Below are 18,173 nucleotides of genomic sequence, written 5' to 3'. Positions count from 1 at the left end.
CAAATCTAGCAAACAAATGGCAGTTTTCATTATCTTGTCTGCTGAAGACATCATTACACTACACCCCAAATGTATGGTGAAACTTCAGGCCTTGTGGTTGGAGGTGGTAGGCATGGGGAAGGAATTCTGCAACATTTCCAAACACAATGCCTGGGTCACTGCCCACTACAGTATATACATTTTACTGTGTTTCAGGACATGCTCAGACACCAATGAGGCAACAACAGTGTGCCAGTAAAAATGTTCAAAGAAAAAGTGATGTCCCAAGAAACATGGAATGTCAACGTCATGCCAGCATATCTCGGTGCCTTGGGCTATGGGTACTTCCTGGTGGAGAGTAGAGACAGGTACCCACATGCCCTTCATAGAGATGGCTAGATGGTTTCCATCTGTCATTAATGACACTCAGTGGTTTAGCAGCCTCTGAAGTGACCTCTGACCTGAGGTGCTGTCTAATTAAGGAGTGTGCTTCAGCATGTGACAAGAGGACTCAAACTTGCCTAAGAAACAAAAAGAAGGGGTCTGATGTGTTAGCAAGTATTGATTTTATCCTTCCTATGTCAAGAGGGAGCTAATACAAAAATCCAATTTCTCTGGTTCATAGATCTTTCTTTCAAAAGACAAAGGACATTCCTCTCCATCAACGCTCCCATAGCATCTCTGGAAGGTGGCAGTTTGCACTGCATCACAATGGAAAGAATTTAAAGGACAGATTAGAAAACAAAACAAAAATGAAAACAACCAACAGGAATTGTTGGTTCAACGTGAACCAGTGACTATAGTAGTGCTGAGGTGGGAATCTTGATGTCCAGGCTCTCAGAGAGAAATTTTAGGTAACATAATTGATAACCAAAGAGAAGGGTTTTACTTCCATGGCCCCCATATCACCATGGAGGCTAACTATGAACCAACCTTGGGAAGACAGACCCAAGATGCCTGGGATACAAGTCTTGGTCACTGGTATAACCTTGGATAAATCTCCTAATGTACTAAACACCAAATTTTATAGTAGCATTTCCTTGCCTACCTTATAGGTGTGTGTGTGTGTGTGTGTGTGTGTGTGTGTGTGTGTGTGTGTGTGTGTGTGTGTGTGTGTGTGATGGAAGAACAGGTATGTGAAAATGTTTTAAAACTCAAAGCGTAGGATTAATAAGCACAGCTGTTAAAATAGGTAGAAACTCGGAATCAAATTTCTTTAAAACCTGAGCAAGGTTTAAACTTGACCTTAGAGGGAACCAGGCTACAGAGTTTTACAACTCATACCTGGTCCTGTGCATCCGAACCTCCAGGGGTGGGACCCAGGAAAAAGGCATTCTTTTTAACTTACCCTAGAAGGGTTCCTCTGTGGAGCTAAGATTAAGGATCAGTGCTCCCCACCCTCCTCCTCAATCTCTCTCTTCCTCCTTCTCTTTCTGTAACAGAAGTGCATACATACTCCCCTCTGTGTATACACACACACACACACACACACACACACACACACACACACACACACACACACACACACACACACACACACACACACACACACACACACACACACACACACACACACACACACACACACACACACCACACACACACACACACACACACACACACACACACACACACACACACACACACACACACACACACACACACACACACACACACACACACACACACACACACACACACACACACACACACACACACACGGCTTTGATTGAGGACACAAGTGGGGATCAGACAAAGAGTGTGAGCTAGGTCAGGATAGGTCACAGGTCATAGCCATGGTAGGTTTGGACAGCTCTAGGACAGTCCCAGGCCTTAAACACAGTGAAAGAGACTCAGGCAGAAGAAGGTACCATAGATGTCTGTTTGTTTATCATGGGGCCTGAACCTACCATGACAAAAATGTAGACATTTTAACAGATTCTCATGGATCAATATACCCCAAGTGTCAGATCATGGAAGACAAAGATACAAGAAATTTAGTAGGACTTGGTGGTGTAGGTCTATAATTTTCACTACTCAGGAGGCTAGAGCAAGCCTGGGGAGCAAATAAAAAGTAAAAAGAGCGGTAGCTGTTGCTTAGTGGTAGAGCACTTGCCTAGCAAGTTAGGCCCTGTGTTCAATCCCAGGTACCCAAGGAAGAGAGGTGGGAGAGGAGGAGGAAGGGGAGGAGGGGGAGGAGAAAGAATCAAAGCAAACATTGTGTGCCACTTTAGGTCCCATCCCATTCCAATCATAGTCACACTGTGTGAGTCCAGTCAGAAGGCTCCCCAGGGCTTGGCTGACTTCTTTGACACCCACTTGTAGCTGCCCGAACCCATCTTGAGTTGAGGGACTCACTGGATGCCAAAGGAGATGAGGGACACGCTAACCACCAGCAGGTCCAAGATATTGAAGTAATTTCGGCAGAAAGAGCCCTTGTGCAGGAAAGCCCCGTAAGCAGTCATCTGCAGGGAGGGAGAGAACATGAGTGAGCGACCCGTCCAGGCTTCAGAGGCAACATTTAGACACCACGCTTCCTGTCTAGGCCATCAGCATCCCCAGGGAAGAGCCCAAGCACTGCACAGGGACAGCAGGAAGGATCAAAGGTAACACAGTGCCAAGAAGCTCCTCTGCCATCCATTCCACCACTAAAGAACTTCCCCAGCTCAGGACATTAAGTAGTTCCGACAAGTGTCAGGGTCTTCAATCCAAAACCCTTTCAGGTTGGCACCATGACACTTCTCTACCGTTCCACCGTCCTTCATCCCCAAGCCAACACGGCTGCACCCTGCAGGGCCCTTTGCTGCTTCTGCATAGGTTATGTTACCACTGTGTGCACGCCTCCTAAGTTCTTTTCTGCATCTCACTCTCAGGGCCAGCTGAGACACTAGGCATCAATGAAAGAATGAGACACACCTAGATGGGTGTCTCACCATCCTGATTTGTATAGGACTTATTAAAAAATAATCTCATGCCCTAGAAGATCTCTGTTGTACCAATAACTGCAGTTAGTGTCTCCCTACATGCTGGTCTTAGTAGTGCTTAGGACCTCCATCAAATGCATAAGCTGGACGTCACTGTCTGTCTTCTAGTTTATATCTGGGGTCTTTTTAAGAGTAGGAGCTATGTTCAGAGGGGCAAAGTGGTACAGTGGTATAAAGTACAAGCTCTGAAGCCAGATGACCTGGATTCAAAGCTCAACTTTGCTATATTTCATGTGCCTCATGCAAAAAATTAACTTTTTTGTGATCCACACATTAGGACAATGGCAATACTTGGTCCATGGGTTGTGAGCATCAGTGGAGTAATACATAAAGCACTTAGGACATGTTTCTGCACGACAAGCTCCACTTATGTGTTGTCTTTCACTGTAACTTGGTTTTGAGCTCTATATTCTTCCTGTACAGTGGAATATCTATAAAGTGTGAGTGATGTTTTTTCTGCAGGTCAGACAGCAAAGCAAAGGGAGAGCTCTCTGAAACTGTTCAAAAACAAGAACATGTAAGGTGATGACTGTTATTTTAGGATCTGACTAACATTGCCTCCTGTGTTAGCATTGCTTGTGGAAAAGTGCACCCTGTATACTCACACTTTGCTGCCTGCAGTAAAGGCTCACAGATACCCAGGAGGAGCCAGTACAATGTTGCAGGTCATGAAGGATCTGCCCAAGAAAAAATTTGGAACTGATGGCTGAGAGACCAAGAGCAGCTTCCTGGTCATCTACAGCCCAGTTTTTCTCTTTGGAATCAGAGCATGTCCAGGGTGGTACACCCAAAGACCAATACAAAAGCCAACATGGGGAAATTGGCAAAAATAGCTCTTGCGACCTAATTCTTTCCATTTATCTCCTGCAGCAGGATACCACAGGGGACTGGGGAATCTGTGCTCTGCAGCAGTTTTTAGAAGTGGGGAGATTACATAAAAGGTTATAGGCTAATATGGCTACAGATCGCTTTCAAAGACTACAATCTGGTGGGCTCACTGTCCTACGACTCTGTGAAGACCTGGACCCCAGACAGTAAAGTGGCTGCCACAGTTTATATTCACCAGAAAGTTTTGGTCAGTGGGACAATGTGGCTCATAGCACAACTTCTGTCTCTTGACTTTGGACTTGTTTTGTCGGGGACACTAGAAGTAGGGCAGCCCTTTAGAATGCATGACAATGTGGGGTGGGAGCAATGGACATGTGCCCAGGCAGGATCAGAGTAAGGACGGGGTGAGAAAGGGCAAGCAGGTACTTGGAAGAGAGAACATATATTGGGAGTCTATGTGCATTCATGGCACCAGAAAAAGCCATGTTCAGATACCTGTACAAGTGACCTTCTTCTCCCCTGTGCTACTTACTGCTTGTCACCTATCTGGTCCCTGCTTCCTGAAAACTTGAAGCCATTTCCCAGGAAAGGCCTGGGACTAAGCATCTGTATCCTGAGAAAGGAATGGAATGAGACAGAAGCTTCCGAGTTCTTTGAGCTGGAGGTGAAGTTGTCTCCTGCCACCCAACCCAGACAATCACCTTTCTTCAGGTCTAGCTCTAGGGACAAATCACCCCATCACTTGTGTCATGTCCTTGGCTGGTTCTGATTCTACGTTCACTTTCTTCTACAGAACAGTCCTTTCCATTATTCAGAATAACTAGTATGCTCCTATCTGCCCTGTCCTTTTAAAGACAAATGCCCCCAGACCCTTCAACGGTCTCTTAGAGCAAATGAGGCTCCGGGCACCATCACAATTAGAGCCTTGGCATGATACAGGACCTCCCAGCTGGGCAGACAAACCCAAGTGTGGGTGGTGTGGCAAGTGGACTGGGAATGCGGGGAGGAGTATTCAGAAGCACAGTGAGCGAAAAGAGACCGGAAGCCGAAGGAAGAAGTGGGGGAAGGGCTTGCCATGGCAATGCTTGCAGAGACTTTCATTTCCGCTTGCATGGCAATCTTAAGGAGAAAGCACCATTGAAATCCTCAACTGAAGCTTGGCACGGGGTCCTGAGAACTGGGCCTCAGAGATTTTCTTGTCCTAGGAAAGATCTTCCAGGACCTGTTTTCGATCTTGAGTTTAGGGTGCAGCAGCCAAGCGGCTCGCCATGGAAAGGGAGTCCTTTCCAGGAGGAATTTGAATGTAGGCTCTGGGTACCCACTTCCAGGAATCTGTTCCCCATCTACTCTCTCTGAGCAGGAAAGAAAAATCTGAGCTACACAGCTGGTGAGCAAGGGAAGCTAAGGGTCAGTACCACTGAGCCTCTGAGGCACAAGGACATCCTGGGAGGCACACAGAAATTGCCCACCTCAAGTTGTATCTGGATGACACAGAAATGTCAAGCCCACTAAAAGGCTGGGCGTGATCTGAGGGTTTCATCAGGAAAAGAAAGTAGCTGGCACTGGTGCACACTCAGAGTGGACAGCAGCTTGTATCTACCCCAAGGATGGGCTGAAGAGAGGCCTGAGCTTTTTGGGAGAGGGCGTCGTCCCAGGAAGATGCTTAAGCTGAGGCCTGTGCTCAGAGACTACAACTCCTCTGTTCTGCTCAAGGGTAAAATCTCCCCCTTGCTCAGAGAGAAGCCAATAATACCCAAGGTCCTACAGCCCAGGTAGACCATCAAGGCCATGCATTGATTTACAGGTTCAGACATACATGTAACAACCTGTAAAAAGACCTCTCTCATAGAGCAGCAGGTCACCAAGGGGTTAGAAACAACCTCTAGTTGTCTGCTATATGACCCAGTTGGGACGCTGGCTCCCAATCCCACCATTACTATTACCCAGCCCCAACTTCTGCTTAGCTATTATGTTAGCCTTAGTACTGAGGGAGGTATTGATGACAAGCCTCCAAAGAGAGGAGCCAAAGTGACTCCTTCAGGCGCCAGAGGTTTTGCTTTTCTAGAGCCTGTGTGGCATTTCCTCTATGCAGGAGGAGGGAGAGAGAATTTCAAGTAGGGCTCAGCCATCGACTGATTGGAGAAGGTACATGCGCACACGGGTACTGAGCACACAGAAATTGTGCTCAGTACCACATTGACAGCCACCATGCTCAGCCAGTGGGATGGGACAGCGCCCATGGTGACACAGCCTGTGCGTGACTTTTCTGGGCCTAGAACTGCTGCTGAGTGAGCAGAAGGGAGAGGTGTGGTAGGGCAGGTTTCTCCTGGCGTCTGAGCTGGGGTGAAGTGCTAGCATGAAGTGAGGACACAAGAGTCAGAGAGTGGAGGGAACAGAAGAGTCACCAGACAGAGCAGAGACACAGAGAGACAGAGACACATGGCTCGGGGGGCATTACCTTAAGGATAATTTCTAATGTAAAGATACTAGTGAAGACATAGTCTGCATTGCCTAGGATCTGAAAAATAAGCAGAATTGGATTAGTGGCTCTGAGAGTGCACCCAACACCAACAGGAGCATGTGTTAGCAACAAGACAGACAGCAGCAGAGAGCTGGGACTGGCAGAGAGAGGAAGGAAGATAGAGGGAGGCGGGGCTTTACCTTCAGAGCAATTTCAATGGTGAAAATGGTAGTGAAAACAATGTCAAAATAAAACAGAATCTGCAAAACAAAAACAAATAGGATGGGGGAGGGGGTGGGGCAGGACACAAGCAGGAAAGGGAGAGGTCAGTGGATGTTCACCAGAAAAGGAAAAGCACTTCAAAACAAGGTGCAACCCCGTACACTGCCAGAGCCTTTCCACATGGAGACAGGCGAGCAGACAGGGAGGAAGGACTTCCCCAAGTCAGTTCCTACTCAGGGCTAGCACAGGTGGCTCTGGCTCCGCATGGCATCTGCAGGCAGGTAGGGGGAGCTTCCAGGGCAGGCCTCAATGGGAACCAGGTCTAAAGAGCATCCGTCTGGATGCTTCTGTCATCCACCCAATTTAGTTACAAACCCAGAATAGACCATGGAATGTTGGTCAAGAGAGCAGAATGGGCTTGTGTTTGCAGGGCCACTCAAATGCTCAGCCCTCACATGGGTGTGGTACCCTGTGTCAGAGGAGGACACTTACATTGCTTTCATGGGCTTGGGCTCTAGGAAGGAAGTCCTCCAGGTCAGCCCAGGCTGAGGACGAGCCATAGCATTGACATTTGATTTCATCTTGAGAGGTGGATCAGGTCTGAGGCTACTCCTAGTGACCTCAGCAAAAGCCTGGAGCAGGCAGAACCCCAAAGCTGAGAACTTTGTTTATAGACATGACTTTGGAGAGTGGTTCTTTTCTTCATGCCTGCGTGGCTGAGGTTTAATAAAGCTTTGGGGTTTTGAAGTACAGCAATCCTTATTTTAGTATTTAAAGTTGGTCACTAGAACCTTGGGTAGCTCCAAACAGATTAACTTGAAGATCATCACAGGGTTTTTGTTTTTTCCTTATACGGTCAGCCTTACCATTGGCACCTAATTGCCAATGCTCCTCCTTAGTCAGAGGGAATGGGAGCAGGGCATGAAACCAGTGGCCACATTGCTGACTTACAGGCAACTTGAGCTTCCTGGGGAACATCCACAGGCAACAAGATGCCTGGCTGCTGTCCATTATCAACTAGCCAGATGCATTTGGGTACATGCTCACTTGCTCAGTGAAAACTTCCAGTCTGGGTTTTCTATCAAAGTCCTAATCTCTTAAAGGACTCTTTATTGTGTACAGATTGTGAGGTCTGGATCAGGCCTCCTAAACTGAGCGTGACGCCAGCAGCAGAAGCTGTGGGCCCGTCCCATTCTCAGAAGGACAGGGTGCAGAAACAACATAGAGTGCATACATGGTTCCTGAAGGAGGTGTGCTGGACTGGGTCCTCAGCAGCCAGAGAGATGCTGCTGAGCAGGATGAAGAAGAGGATCAGGTTGGTGAAGATGGTGTCGTTGACGATTCGGTGGCACTGGAGGCGGAACCTGTGTGAGAAGGAGGGAGAGAGATGACAGGAAAGGTGAGGCTTAGCCTGAGCCGTCCCCTCGGTCCTTGTAATATACCTCAGGAGCCTGCCCCTTTGGTCCTTGTAATATACCTCAGGAGCCTGTCCCCTTGGTCCTTGTAATATACCTCAGGAGCCTGCCCCCTTGGTCCTTGTAATATACCTCAGGAACCTGCCCCCTTGGTCCTTGTAACATACCTCAGGAGCCTGCCCCCTTGGTCCTTGTAATATACCTCAGGAGCCTGTCCCCTTGGTCCTTGTAATATACCTCAGGAGCCTGCCCCTTTGGTCCTTGTAATATACCTCAGGAGCCTGCCCCCTTGGTCCTTGTAATATACCTCAGGAGCCTGCCCCCTTGGTCCTTGTAACATACCTCAGGAGCCTGCCCCCTCGGTCCTTGTAATATACCTCAGGAGTCTGCCCCTTTCATCCTTGTAATATACCTCAGGAGCCTGTCCCCTTGGTCCTTGTAATATACCTCAGGAGCCTGCCCCCTTGGTCCTTGTAATATACCTCAGGAGCCTGCCCCCTTGGTCCTTGTAACATACCTCAGGAGCCTGCCCCCTTGGTCCTTGTAACATACCTCAGGAGCCTGCCCCCTCGGTCCTTGTAATATACCTCAGGAGTCTGCCCCTTTCATCCTTGTAATATACCTCAGGAGCCTGCCCCCTTGGTCCTTGTAATATACCTCAGGAGTCTGCCCCTTTCATCCTTGTAATATACCTCAGGAGCCTGCCCCCTTGGTCCTTGTAACATACCTCAGGAGCCTGCCCCCTCGGTCCTTGTAATATACCTCAGGAGTCTGCCCCTTTCATCCTTGTAATATACCCCAGGAGCCTGTCCCCTTAGTCCTAATATACAGGCAGGACATTTTCAGTACTGGTGAGCCTCTGTGTCTTAAGGTAGAGGGACTTAGTGAAGTAGCAGAGGTAACCACTGGTGGACTAGGAATACTTCACACATGAGAATCCTGGGGAGGGAAGTAATGGCAGACTAACTGGTTAACACTCCAGGGCTCTCCTAATTGGTGTCTCCACATATGTTGTGGGGAGCCAGGAACACCCAGTCTCCTCCTGTAAGTTGGATACAGTCTTGTGCTAGGTTTGGTTCTAGGAGGAAGCAGTTTTCTTTCCTTGCCATTCTTACACACCTGTTGTTCGGGCTGAAGATGAAAAACGCACTGGCTTCTGGCATGGGCACTGCCTTTTCCTTCAGGTGTAGCTCAGACAGGGGCCGGGGGCGTGGCCCTACAGGCATCTCAGGCTCCTCCTCGTCCTCTTCCCCTGTAAGAAAGAGCAAAAAGCTCCATTCTCAACTCCATCACTCAGTCTCACCTCTGTGCCTCCTTCCAGACACAACCTATTGCAGGACCAAGAAACCACTGGTGCCTCTGAGCTGAGGAACGTTAATCCAGGCAGATGTTCTGCTCCACCCCATGGGGCTGTCAGAGGCTTTGCTAGGAGTATATAATACTAGGGGCTATAGGATGAACAATACGTTTGTCCAAACTGCTAAGGTTTTAAAACTGAAAATCCTGTATGCTGGAAAACCCACTAATACTGAGAAAAAGAGACAATTGGTTACCCTGGTTGAAAGGTGTTAGAGAGCAGGCTGGGATAAGCCCAGGCGCTGCCAGGTGTCACCCATTCATCTTAGCTGAGGTGAGAAAAGAGGATGGCTCACGTGACTTGTGCAATCCCTTCTGGCCAAGTCTATTCTTGAAACTCCCCTTCATCAAATGAGGGGACTTACTATTGCTTTGTATCTGAATTGACATGGCCACAAATTGCCTTCTGAATATTTATCTTTATGGCCACAGAAAATGCTACTTTCAGCTGTAATCAAGAATCTTCCGGTCACAATGGATGGTAGTTAACACAGAGACTCAGGGTTGCTGTTGATGCCAAGAATAAGTGACAGTTGCATGCTCCAGTCCCAAATAGGACACTTATATCTAAGACTCAGGGAACATGACAAAACTTGTAAGCCCGAAGACAGGAATGAGGGCTGCAGAATGCGACCTTCTGGGTATGACAGCCATTGCAGGCATGATTCCACAGCAGCTGAGGTGGCCTCTACTGGGTCTGCACAAAACTGGGCCTGTCAGTAGTCAGTCATGGACAGTAAGAAGAGACTCACAGGGCCCCACCTTTCCATGCTGAACTACTGACTTCACTGGATTCTGGAGGGGCAGGCATTGTCATTGGCTGAATACACAAGGAAGAGCCAGCCAACCAGGCTGCAATGGACAATTCCAATACCCACAGCCATACAGGCAGTTCTGATTAATCTCAGTGAGTCACAGAACCACTAAAAAAGACACAAAATGTAGGGAAGGGGGTGTGTATGACAGGGGTTGAAGGGAGATGGGAGAGGTAGGGTGTGGCCACAGGAGTAACCAGAATGTTGTAAATATATGAGATTGTCAAAGAACTAATGTAATTAAAATTCATTTTTAAAAACTGACCAAATTAACTTCAAAATCCCCGTATTTTTCTATGATCTCCCAGAAAATGAGGCAGGAATAGTAGAGCCCAAGCAATGACAAGAGGCCTTTGACCATGATGTTGGACAATGACATCAAGTGGAGGGGTCCTCTGCTCTTCTGGCCAGTGGCCAGAGCTTAGGGAAACTAAAGTCAAACAGTTCCTACTTAGCTTGCCTCATGGCATCTGTGGGGAAGGCACTACATGTGCTTCTGGTCAAATATTCTTAGAAATGCACAGCCTGGGAAGGGTAGCTTGCAGTGGCTGTCATACACAGAAATGCTCCAGGAAATGCCTTCATCTAAGTCATGACTCTGGTGCTTTCTGAATATGGCTTTTACATTTAGTCTCTCCGTGCTCAGCTCTTATGATGGCATAGTAGTGAGAGTACACAGACATTTCAGAACAGTCTGGCATGGAGCTGCAACTGTGGGAGTGGCAGCTCTCACACTGCCATCTCTACCCAGAGGACAGATACAGAGCATGTGAAATTAGTGGTCAACATCTTTCTCAGTCTCCTCCTTGCCTGCTCTGAATTCCTAACAAACTATCTACTCAAGTCCAATCATTTTCTGGCTAGTAACTTCCGTGAGTTGACCCAGAATTTCAGCGCACGGCCTTAGAAACAGGGTCTTTGCAGATGTAATTAGTTATGATGGACCATGTTGGCACATACATGTAATGATTGTTGCTCATGCAAGGTCTAAAGGCACACTCGGGTTAGAAGGTCATGTAAAGAAGACAGAGCTAGAGATTAGCATGGTAGGTCTACAAGTTGAGTGTTTCAGGCTACCAAAGGAATCAGGCAAGCAAGGACTTTTTCCTTGCAGAAGGAGACTGGTTCTGCTAACACTTTGATGTCAGACATATGTAAAAGTGTGATAGTGTCAACTTCGCTTATTTTAAGGCACCTGATGTGTGGTTATTTCTTAGGTCCCAGGAAACTGCAATGCTATGTGCTTTCGCCGAGGCTAATGCCCTCTCTCTCTTTGTGCTTCCCTGCAGTGCCTTCTCTGCAGGGCTGCCGAAAATGTCAGTGCAGAGACATGCATGTGAGAAAGGGACACATAGGGAAAGCGGGAGGAGACCCACAGGGGTAGGAGGGAAGTAGGAGAGGGTAGGGAGGTGAGAGTAACCAGAATGCATTATATATCTATGCAACTATCAAGGAATAAATTTAATAAGAATATTCCTTTAAATTAACAAATTATACTTACAACTAAAAACAAAAACAAAAACCAAACACCTCCTAGCACACAGGAGGCAGAGACAGATTGATTTCTGTTTGAGACCAGTCTGGTTTACACACTAAGTTTCAGGCCAGCCAGAATTTTGCAGTTAAACCCTGTCTCAAAACAAAAGCAGAAAACAACAACAACAACAAAAAATTCACCAAAATTCTAACCAACTAAACAAAAACCCCAAACCAACCAACCAACCAAACAAACAAACAAACAGAACCACACCTATATTTTCCCATTTGAATCCCTGAAACATATGCTGTGGAGAGAGTAGCCTTCCCTCCAGTGTCCTGAGTACCTGGGCTTCAAGGAATGACCTCCCCAGCTCCCCTCTGTTATATCTCCCAAGTGCTGTGGGTTGCATATGTGTGTTACACATGTTTTATGTGGTGCCCATGTGGTCGGTGGATAGAAAGCAGGGCTTTGTGATTGCAGACAGGCACTCTACTTGCTGATCGACACCCCCAGCCCAGGAGTCCTTAGTTTCGATGATGATTAAACTTCCACACTTTCTTAAGAAACAGAACTACACACACATACCCTTGACCCATGGAGCCTTGCCAAAGGCCTGAGTGACTTCGTCAAATACCATGGACTTTGACCTCTGAAACTGAGTGAGTCAGAGCCCTTCATCCTTACAGAGTCACTATTTCTGGTATTTCATCACTGACAGGAAGCTGACCAACATAAGAATTAAGGGGGTGAAAGGACCAAGAAAAATGAAGGCAAGTGTCTATCAAAGGCTAAGAAAAGGTTAACACTCTATATTCTACTTAGACCAATACAGCTCAAGATCATAGCCACAGACATGGGAGGTCTGGTGGGCGTTCAAGCTTGGCTTAGCTGAGTATATGTGTGAAAGGGTGCAAATACAGTCCACAGTGTACACAGGGCTGCCTCCTACAGGCCACACTAGCCTGAGATGGGCTCTTCTTGGGGCCCAGAGTGGTGTATTCTTTTTACTGTAATTTTACTTCAATGTTTACAAACATACACAGGAGTAGAGAGACTTGTAGAGTGGCTTTCTATATCTGCTTTCGACATCTACTGACATTTGCTGATGTAGTTTTACTTATCTTTTCTGCTCTCACGTTAGTAGACTGTTGAAATGTTTTTACAGCAACTTCTAAACACTTCAGACTCTAGATATAAACACTGTAGTATTTTAGAAACAGAATTACCACATTATTATACTAACACAATTAACAAAAATCTACTTAAAATAATTTAGTCCCCAGTCCATATTCAATTTTCTCCCAATTATCTCAAAAACATCATTTTAAAATAGAATTTATTTATTGGGGACACAGACAAGACCTTTCCACTGCATTGAGTCATTGCTCCTAGCAAGCCTTTAATATTCTGTGAAGCCTTCCCCATAAACCCAGAGGATTTTGAGACATCAAAACATGGACACACTCTGCTCTTCTTGTGTGAGCCACAGACACCAAACCTACTTCCCTTCCAGGGAAAAGGGAGTGAAGGTGGAGGAGAAAGAGAGCTGCTTCCAGGGAGGAGGTCTGTAGCACCTTTGCAGACCCAGTAGAGAACCAGTGAAGGAAAAGCAACATGGAGACATATAGCTTTGCTTAAAAACATGGCTTCCTGTCACCTCCCTGGTTACCAGCCCAATGCAGTCTAACCTGGTCAGAGAAGAAAGGTCACTACAATCTAGAGTCATTTGCTGTGTGTTGGCTTCAAGCTTGGAGTTTGTGACAAATTAGCAGCTTAAGGAAGCGAGCCTAAGGCTCATGTTGTGACTGGGCTTCCAGAAGCTGGGGTGTATACTGTGGAGGGTCAGCCAGGGCCTCCGACCTTAAAACCCTCTGAAAGGAGGCTGTTAAGTCATGCATCAGACAGATGCACAGAAACTTGTCACAAGAGTTCCCTTTGCAACGAGAGACCTGAATCATTTCATGGAGCCACACACGGGACATCTGTGATGGCAGCTGTCCTCATAGTGAGCAATGCCTCCTAAGTAATGACAAGATGGATCTTGGATTGACTATTATTAGGTGAGCATAACGCAGCAACATATGCTATACTAATAAAATATGTAAGTTGACAGTGACAGGAACGCACTGTAATGAAACCTTAAACACAACAGTGGTGAACACATCTTAAACTATGGGTCATGGCAACTAAATATGGGGGTTATAAAAACTTTGCCCATAGTGAGAGGTTTATGAATGTGTAACCACCAAATTTAATTCAAAAGCAAGGGTGAGATGGATCAACGGTGCTTCTGCCAGCACCTGCTCATGTTTCCCGCAGCTTCATTGCAGCCTTGGTTCTGAACACCCAGCAGGAACTTCCACTGTGCGTGCTGCCTCCCCATGCTATGCCAGCAGACACGGCCCCAGACATCACAATTCAGATCTAAAACCATTGCAAATCACAAAGCACAATTGGAATCTTCTGCTGTGGTAGATCCATAATGGTTTAATTGTGGGAAGTAGGCAATATTTTACTATCATTCCTCTAATGTAAGAGTCAAATGATCTCTAGATATTAAAAATTGCTGTTTGAGCTGCTGTCATTAAGAAAAATCATTAAATGAATGTTGGCTTGGGATTAGGATGCCATTTCTAACAATTTCTGGCCCTAAACATAGGTCCATTATTTACTGCTGTTGATGTGAGATAGTATTCTTAGCACTGACACTTATAAAATAAAAATATTGACCAAGTATCTAACATGTTAAGATGTTCTGTGTCCTGCAACATCAAATATCCAGCCAAGATTTGTCTTTATATATAAAACAAGCCTATCTGTCTAATTAGTATGAAAATTGCATTAGTCTTTAATAGCTGATAAAATGATATGTATATGGAAGAATTATTTTTAGGATAAATTTCTTTGTGAAATTTACTATTATTAGAAAATATTTAATTTGTATCCTGCATATGTTGTTCTCCCTTTTCTTAAACAAAAAAACAGTAATTTTAAAAAGACTGAGTCAAAGTAATTATAATTCAAAGTCTTCTTCAAATATGCTATTATCTCAATCTTACTAAGAGGATGCCAGGAAGAGCATCTCTCCCAGACGACAACTGGAAACACTTAAATCCAGATATGAGATGCTTAGTGGTGAAGGTGCTCGTAGTGGAAACTAGTCCCATGGTCCCAGTGCTGGGTCACTCCCACATAGCTGAGTCTACCCACAGCCTTTCAGTCTCAGAGTCAGGTAGTACAATGGTACCTGCAGTGTCTGGGTTGGAGTGGGGACTCTTATCTTCATTTTCACTGGGCTGGAGGTCATCCATGTTGATCTAGGCAGCCAAGGGAAGGAAGAAGAATTCAGTTAGATGAGTGCTGAAGTTCTTGGACAGAGAGGAGCCTTGGAATTACACCATAGTCAGGTTCTGCAAAAATGCATCCTTGTCCCTGTGGCTTTCAGCTCCCCTGGGAACTCAGGAAGGCTGAGGTCCACCAGTGTGTCTTTTCTTCCCTCTCAGTTCCATCTGTCACTCTCTTCCGCCCTCACCCTTCCCTTCTTTCCCTTTCCTTCAGGTAAAGAACAGGAACCCCCCCCCCACATACTTAGTGGTAGTCCCTGAGCTTCTAAAGAAGCCCCTCACCTTGGTAGTGGGTGGGGACTCTCCATCTGCAGTAATGGACTTCAGCTCAATTTTCTCCTCTTTGGTCTCCTCCACTGCTGGCTTCTCCATCACCTCCTGTTTCTTTTCTGGGCTGGCAGTCCTGGCCGGTCAGCAGGAAAAAAACCCAGAAATGGATGTTTACTGGAATGATAGTGGACAGTGTAGACAGCTTTGTGGTCTTCTGGGGGCAGCAAGATCAGTCTTGGGTCTACACACATTGTCTCTATTGCAGGGAACATCACACTTGCAGCTCCATTGTAAGTACCATAGGGCTAGGGCACCCCTGGCTCTGTCTGGTACATCTCCGGCCTCTTCCAGATTCTTAGTGGCTCCCCCTTTTAAATCATAGGATTCTGGGTCTCACTTAGGATTCCTAGAGGATATCTACCTGGTGTCCAGCAGAGGCATGCATATGACAGTCCTAGCTAGATAATTATGGGATGGAATGTAGAACCTTATGTTGTCTTCCTAACACACCAATGGCACAAACATAGCGAGAAAACATCATTTTCTGAGCTGAGTTGTGTTTTCTTCTGAAGGCAGCTTCCCCCTATCTTCTCCTTGTGTTTCCATGGCTCCTCCTCCCAAAGGATGGCCTCTTACTTCCTGTACTGGCAGAGGAAATGCAACACCTCTGCAGAGACTACAGCAATGATTAGGAGCTACGGGGGAGCCACATTGTTATAGAGGCTTCACTCCAGTCCATTTCAACCAAGATGCCACTGGACGAGCAGCACCAGCCCCTTCTCCCACCTGGGATGACATTCTAAGCTTAGAGGGTTACCTGGCCAGCTTCTTTCTCTCCTTCTCTTCTTCTTCTTCTTTTTGGGCAGAGGTGAGGCTCTCGGCATCAGCTAGGTTGTCCACCGCAATGGCCAAGAACACATTCAGTAGGATATCTGTTTGTGTCCATTCTTAAAGAAAACGACCCTTGGTTTGGGGAAACATGACATCCACAGGGGATAGGGAGAGTATAAAGCATGCAGAAGTAAGAGTTCCCCAGGAGAAGCCCACTCTGGGGGGTAGAGACCAGTCATGTACCTTCTCTTTTTCCCCCATCAGCATGCTTAGTGTTCAGAGCTTTCTAAGTGGTTGAGATCAGGTGGGCTTTGCAGACATGAGCAGGGCAGGTCTGAAACAGCAGTCCCTGCCTTGCTCTTTAGTTGCTAGGTTTCATTTTTCATTTTACCACGGAAATGTCTGGCTTTGATAGGCAGCCCCGTCTCTAGCAGATTCTCTTAAGACCCATTCACGCGTAACAGGGCACTGAAGAGGTGGCTTGGAATCCCTGTCGGTCTGTATACGTAAACACCCTTAGCAGGTCTGACTAGAGCTGAACAGACTTGAGAATTCTTACTGAAGCAGTCATCTGCCTTTGTACCCCTGCCCCTCCTGCTTTTCCACCAACAGAAACACTATGGACCAGAGAACCATAGAACCAAGAAAGTACAGCTGGAAGGGTCTTAAGTTTGTTAAACCTACTGCCCTGTCCTGGGCACCTTATATTCACACCACTCCCCACAAAGAGGGGAGCATAGGGCCCTTGTGTGCATCTTTCCAACCAGTTCAAAGAGACCCTTCAAGCAGTACTCCTTATTACTCACTGCAAGCTCAGGAGTTCTTATCAGACCACTTGCAGCAAGATCTGCATTTCAATTTATTGTTCAAATTTTGAAATACACATGAGGGAATTTACCTTGGGGATAGGGCCCAAAAGACATTTGCATATATATATATATATATATATATATATATATATATATATATATATAATATCTTACACACTTTGACATCAACTTTATACAAACCTTTAATTATTTTGTACACAAGATGCTCATGTGGTCTTCTACCTAATGCAACCTGTAGGCACTAGAAAGCTTCCAGATATTGGGTTATTGAGCAGGGATTCTCAGCCTGTCTTGCACTGTAGATACACTGAGGAAGAAGGCTGTTGATGTGCCAAAGGCCATTCAGCTGATGGAATGCCAATTTTGTCTGCAAGTGGCATAGTGTTCTTGATTTCTGAACAACTCAAACAAAGGTTTTACTCAAGTTTTGGGGCTAGAGGTGTTTCTATTTTATCACCCAGCTCTAGATTCCATTCTCACAGGCTCAACCAGTTCGAGAGAAGACAAGCCTAAGGCTTCAGACCCGGGGTCCTGTCCCTGCCTCTGACTGGCTATCAGGAAGGGCTTGCAATTTGTTCAACTCTGCCTATGACTTTAGCCCCAAGAACAGCTTCAAAGGGAGGAAACGAATCAACACACAGGGTGGAGCTATCAGTAGGTACAGTGGCTTCAGAGTGGCCAGGACACACATCTCCAGATATATTGCATCCTAGTCTGTGTGAGATTGGCTGCACAGGCCACACTGCTTGGGGCCTGATCCACCTAGTCTGTGACCAGAGCACACCTCATAGAGAGGGTACCCTAAAGTGTAAGTGAGTTCAGGAGTGTGGGGTGCACTGTCTCCTGAGTCCCAGCTGCAGCATGTACCCAGACTGGTACCATGGCTGAAGCAGTTCTAGGCCAGGACACATTTCCTTACAAGAGTGGTCTTGCCCAGCTAGCTTGTGGCTGGGCAGCCACAACACAGAGCCCCAGCCAGCGCCTGGGAGCACATATATGGCACTGTGCAAAAGGCTGAGTGGGATAGCAGGGTTGGGGCAGCATCAGCATCAAAGGATACAATTTCCACAGATGAAGAGGATGATGAAGTAAATACAGACTAACATCCCTGGAAAAGAGGGGCCGCCATAAGCCATGATCCCATCATACATCACCGAATTCCAGTCCTCCCCGGTCAGGATCTGAATGACACATTCCCACCAATAAGGGACACAGCGTTAGACCAACAGCAAACCCCCAAACTCCCCTGCCCTGCCCTGCCTGCCCTTCCCTGCCCTGTCCCACTTTGTTAACAGAAATGTCCCAAATCTCATTTCAACTTTGTTCCCTTGTTCTGACTCCCAATTATTCTTGGGGAC

The 18,173-nt window shown here is 46.5% G+C and overlaps 1 protein-coding gene across 33 annotated transcripts in view; it reads right to left on the bottom strand.

Moving 5' to 3' along the window:
- Cacna1c (calcium voltage-gated channel subunit alpha1 C) overlaps positions 1-18,173 on the bottom strand; it is a 555,448-nt gene that overhangs the window by 83,646 nt on the left and 453,629 nt on the right. For 10 of the 33 annotated variants that reach the window (XR_004771141.1, XR_004771142.1, XM_035448892.1 and 7 more), the window contains 9 exons: positions 17,876-17,996; positions 15,972-16,086; positions 15,167-15,296; positions 14,788-14,857; positions 9,009-9,141; positions 7,709-7,838; positions 6,453-6,512; positions 6,250-6,309; positions 2,338-2,444 (listed from right to left, as the gene is read on the bottom strand). Coding sequence is in view for 31 of the 33 variants with exons in the window: in XM_035448892.1 (XP_035304783.1) it covers positions 2,338-2,444; positions 6,250-6,309; positions 6,453-6,512; positions 7,709-7,838; positions 9,009-9,141; positions 14,788-14,857; positions 15,167-15,296; positions 15,972-16,086; positions 17,876-17,996 (926 nt within the window). In the remaining 2 variants the exon portion in view is untranslated. The remainder of the gene's footprint in view (positions 1-2,337; positions 2,445-6,249; positions 6,310-6,452; positions 6,513-7,708; positions 7,839-9,008; positions 9,142-14,787; positions 14,858-15,166; positions 15,297-15,971; positions 16,087-17,875; positions 17,997-18,173) is intronic. The other 23 variants (XM_035448906.1, XM_035448907.1, XM_035448913.1 and 20 more) reach the window with 7 other exon arrangements.

Source organism: Cricetulus griseus, chromosome 8 (genome assembly GCF_003668045.3).
Source record: "Cricetulus griseus strain 17A/GY chromosome 8, alternate assembly CriGri-PICRH-1.0, whole genome shotgun sequence".
NCBI lineage: Eukaryota > Metazoa > Chordata > Mammalia > Rodentia > Cricetidae > Cricetulus > Cricetulus griseus.
Note: the sequence above shows the minus strand (reverse complement) of the source record. Positions and strands in the feature narration are given on the sequence as shown.